The 4,945-nt window shown below is 34.9% G+C and overlaps 1 protein-coding gene across 1 annotated transcript; it reads right to left on the reverse strand.

Annotated features, from left to right (window-relative positions):
• Window positions 1–851: 851 nt before the first annotated feature.
• Window positions 852–2,816, reverse strand: LOC18054206 (CBS domain-containing protein CBSX5). Its single transcript, XM_006451859.2, has 2 exons — window positions 2,337–2,816; window positions 852–2,047 (listed from the first exon to the last, which is right to left on the reverse strand). Exons 1-2 carry the CDS (start codon window positions 2,681–2,683, stop codon window positions 1,201–1,203), a joined length of 1,194 nt encoding a protein of 397 aa, XP_006451922.1. The 5' UTR covers window positions 2,684–2,816; the 3' UTR covers window positions 852–1,200.
• Window positions 2,817–4,945: the final 2,129 nt, after the last annotated feature.

The raw sequence follows: 4,945 nt of genomic DNA on the forward strand, positions 1-4,945 counted from the left end.
TCAAATTGATGGAACCCTGGGTACCTTCTACTGTCTGTAGGACAACACAACCACCTTGTTGATTATCATCAAGTTCACAATCTACCCTCGTATTTAAACTTCCAGGCTTGAAAGCGGATGAGGAGTTCTCACTCGTAAAACAAAAAGTCTATTTATGTTTAAAAAGTGGGACACGGCTAAGTTGCAGAAGCTGCAACAAACAGCCTTGGCATTTTGACCTTGCATCAACAGCTCCCTTGCCTAGGCTGCAGCAGCACCAACACCCGTGGAAGATTCCCATTGGCTATGTTACTTGCAGAAGCTGTAACATAGCAACCTCCTATAAAGTGCTTTTAATGCTATTTGAAAAAGTTCATCTTTTAATGTTGGGCAAATGTTGGTTATTTGTAGCGCTTCTTGACAAGAAACATTATTAATTTCTTTTTCCAGAAAGCCATAAAGCATCTGCACAAACACATCCTAATAACAACGTGATGATAATCAATAAAAGTGTGGCCAAACAATTCAGTTTTGGGGAAATCCCATGCCCCATTATCCAGTGTCGCAGCCCATAAAAGGAAGATAAAAGCTGAAAGCTGTTTGTAATTTGAGTGTTGTCATTGTCAGCGCAGAAGCTGTTGGCTAAAATAATACATACACAAACAGACACATGCTGTAAAAGACTTTATTTACAACAGTTTAATCCAACAACCATCAGGAAATCCCTTATTAAAGATTTAACTGAGCGCACATGTGGTGGTGATTCACCCCATGCTTCTATCTCCTTTTTTGTTTTTGTTACTTGATTCTTATCCTTCTTTAATTGATTTCACCAACTACCAAGCACATGCTAAAATCCGCAAACGTGAACATTTTTTGAACCATGAGCCAATACTGAACATTTATCTTTCTTTTTAAAATAAGCAGAAGCAGCAATCAACATTAGAATCTCCTTTTGCCTGCTTTACTACAACTCAGCTTACAGGATCAGCAACACAAATTAATACCAGAAAATTACAAATGCGGAACAACAGAATCATACAGACGACAACAGACTCTTAAACTCGGAACCCAAATGATTAAAAACAAAAAGGAGTCCCATATTCACACAACATTCCTAACAATTTATTTTCCACTCTGTCATCTTCATCACAAGCCCTGTCAGCATCCCGGACCCATCAGATGATAGGCTAAAACTTTGCTAAAAAGCTCATCATCTTTTCAGGCCATAGTCTCTAAATGTTTCCTGAAAACTTTTAACAGGTCAGAAAATGTAACAATCCCAGTTAAGGTACAATCATCTTCTATAACCCAAACATAAGTCACTCTATGAGCAATTGCCTGAATCATAACTGCCATAAGTGAACTCGTCGGGTGACACACTATTGCTTCAGCCCTTCTCACCATTCTCGCAGAATAGCTCATTGATCTGCTATGTTTCCCTGATCTTGTCAGCTTAGAAGTCGCCGTTGATTCCTCATCCGAAGATGAGGATGTCGACAAGTATGGCATCAAGCTTGATGACATATCAAAATGTTCAAGCATTCCTTCTAGGCCTTTATCCTTGAGCCTTTCTTTAACAACCCTTACAAGGTCTTCTGGGGGACCTCCACAGTCAATGTAAGCCATGAGGTCTCCGGCTGACAGGGTGGTGATGGCTGCGGCGACTGTCTCATCACAGCATCCGAGCGTAGAGGGCGAGATCTCACCAATCAGAAAACCATCACTATCAACAACGGCAACAGAAGTTTGATCAAAGAGTGACCGAGAAATCGCTTCAAGGGCCAATGAGGCAGGGGAGTGATAGTCCACAGCAACAACATCAGTACTAATAATGCCTAAACTGTCAATGGAGAGTGCAGGGATCGGAGAGAATAGGCTAATTGAGCTGAGAATGAACCGAATTATGTCTTCTTGAGTCAGCCAGCAGAATTCTCGGCCATTGTGATTAGTGAGGCTGCTTGATGACAGCTTCTGCTGCTGTTTTCTTTTGATACTAAGCCTATTCTTGATTGGTACTACCAAGTTCTGAGCACCTCCAAGCATCAGATCCATGGCTTCCAGTAAGCTGCCGAATCAGAAACAGAAACAAATATCAACATTAATTGAGCTGCAATAAACATTAAAATTGAAACCTTCAGTTCCAAACTTCAATTGCATTGAATTCCTTCTAAATTGAATGAGCTAAAAAGAAAACATCCAATTCTAAAATCTAGCATTTGTCAAATGATGCAATGAGATTCAAATTAGGACATGTTTGGACAATTAATCAAAAAAATGAAATTTATGGAAAACAGGAACAACAATAAAACTCTCAAAATTAAACAGAAAATCATCCCAGAAAAAGAGTCAGTTACCTGCAAGATGGTTCCACATGCATAACCAGAGGAGGAAGCAGCTGAGGCAAGAGAACAGAGACAGGTTGCTTCAAGGCAAGAGAAGGGGACAAGGAGTTGCTATCTTTACAAAGATAACAAATCACATCAACCATACAAACTTTGCCAACGCACTGGCACTCACACGCATCACCCGGCTTGCGATGATTGCTACAACAATTGCAATCCCACACGCTTATGAAGCTCTCGTCGGAGTTTTTCAACGCGGAAAGAGCGTCGGCAATGGCGGCGGATATCGACAGAGCTCTCAGAGCCGGCTTGCCAAGACAGAGGTCAGATACCTCATCCGCCAGTAAGCTCACTGCCATGCAAAGACTGATTTCAAGTTGAGGAAGGGTTAAAAGGGTTGTTGGCTTTCGGGGGGCTGGTGAAGTTTCCGGAGGGGAAGGTGGCGGCTGTCGGCGGCGGCGGCGGCGGAGAACGAAGAGGAATTGGTAAAATTCTTAGGGGGTGGGATGTCGTATTTATAATGGAAGAGAGTCGGTTCGTATGTGGTGGGTACTTACGCGTACTAAAACTAACGTGGGGTCCATTTGTTTTTCTTTTGTTTTTATATGGTATTAAAGAAGATTTATATGTCAATTATTTTTATGTCAATTTGTTAAGCTGTTTTCGACAAGTGTGATTATTTTTCTTTTTTTAAAAAAAAGTTAAAAGTGCTTTTAAATTGTAAAAAGTACTTACTTTTTTTATATACATTAACATTTTCAAATTAGGTTAACAATGGATCTTTTGATGATAATTTTTCATTCACTCATTGTCATTGTCATGTATATTTCGTGAATAAAAAATGCCTAAATTTTAAAGAGTATTTAAAATAAAAAAAACGAAGGGCAAAAGATTCTTTATTGTAAAATTGAAATTAAGAGGATGCACTACTGTCTCACAATTATCTATTGTTGTTTTTTTTAGTTTTAATCTAAATTTTAAAATATGTCTGTGTCTGTAATGAAAACTATTTCTTATAATTAAGTGCATAAGGTAATAAGGTACTCCACCACTTATGTCTCAAACATCAGTACTCCAATGACATCACATTAGGATTTTAGAAAATAGCTTATTATTATTTTTTTTAAATAAACTCTTTTATAGAAAAATGTTCTAAAGAAGAAACTATAACTTACTTATTAAAATTTTGATTTTTTTTTAAATTATAGTATCGACGTTGCAAAAGAATTGTACAATATTTAAGATAATTTTTTATTTATTTGAGATTGCTTTTAATAAAAAGAAAGTTTTTTGAAACATGAAAATGCATCATAAAACACTTCCTAAGAAATCCCACGCCGCCGCGCGCATTGGATTGTAGCTTTTATGTATGTGCTTCAAATGTTCAATGTTTTTCTATGTATAAATATTCAAGAAGAAGCCAGTGGCTGTATAATTGTTCATATAAATGAGTTCTGATTATTTAAAAGAGCTTGATTTAGTACGCGCTATCGCATATATTATGACATACAATAATATGAATAATAAGTTTTTATTTGAAGAACTTTGCCGTGAGATATACCGTTCTCAATGAATACTCATCATATGCATTGTCATGCACCATAATGTGCGTAATGGCACGTATCAGATCTCATCCCGTAATTTAAATTTATTTATTTGTTTGTTTAATAAATTATGATCATCGAAACATTTTTTTTTTTTGAGAAGGATCATCGAAACATTACCTATAGATTATATAGACTATTATATTATTTTATTGTCGCATAAGATTCATATGGATTTTATATAATTGGTGAAACAAGATTATAACTTTTTGAACTATCTGTGAATGAGTTTACAAACCTTGGTTAGTTGTGTGTGAAAAATCTAGAAATTGTTTACGTAAGACTAAGTTGGCGCTTACTAGATTAATCAATTTAATTATTGGGCAGTTGCGATGAAAAGATAAACAATTTAATTAAGTTCGTTGTTGTTGCATTTTTTGATCCCTCTATTTTTGTATATTTTGCGCAGTCTTGGTAGCTTAGTGGATTCCTTAGATGGTCAAAATGTAATTAGGTAGTGTTTACTTGTTGGAGTGGGAGTGTGGAGTGTGGATTCCTCCCACTCCAGTGTTTACTTACCTTAAAAAAAGGGGGAGTGGGAGTGAAAATCCATGGGTCCCACTCAATTTTGGAGTGGGGAGTGGGATTCTCAGTTTCCCACTCCCATGGGAGGAGGTGGGAGTGGGAATCCACTCCCACCTCTTCCCATTTTATCCTTATAATTAAAATTAAAATAAATAAATAATATTTAATAAAATAAATAATATCATATTTATTAAAAATAATAATTATATCATATTTATTTTATTAAATTTAATAAAATAAAAATAAATAAATATTATATTTAAATTAATAATATTAAACATAAATATTTTATTCTAAAAAAATATTAATTTTGTACTATATTATCAATAATAATATTTCATTTGTGTTGCTATTATTAATAATTTTTATTCACATAATTTAAATTAAAATTAATAAAAAATTATGATTTACATAATTAAGAATATTAGTAATTATTATTAATTTATAAATATAATAAAATATTTATTTTATTTTCCAAATATATTTTTTATT

This window comes from Citrus clementina, unplaced genomic scaffold (assembly GCF_000493195.1).
Source record: "Citrus clementina cultivar Clemenules unplaced genomic scaffold, Citrus_clementina_v1.0 scaffold_1, whole genome shotgun sequence".
Taxonomy (NCBI): domain Eukaryota; kingdom Viridiplantae; phylum Streptophyta; class Magnoliopsida; order Sapindales; family Rutaceae; genus Citrus; species Citrus x clementina.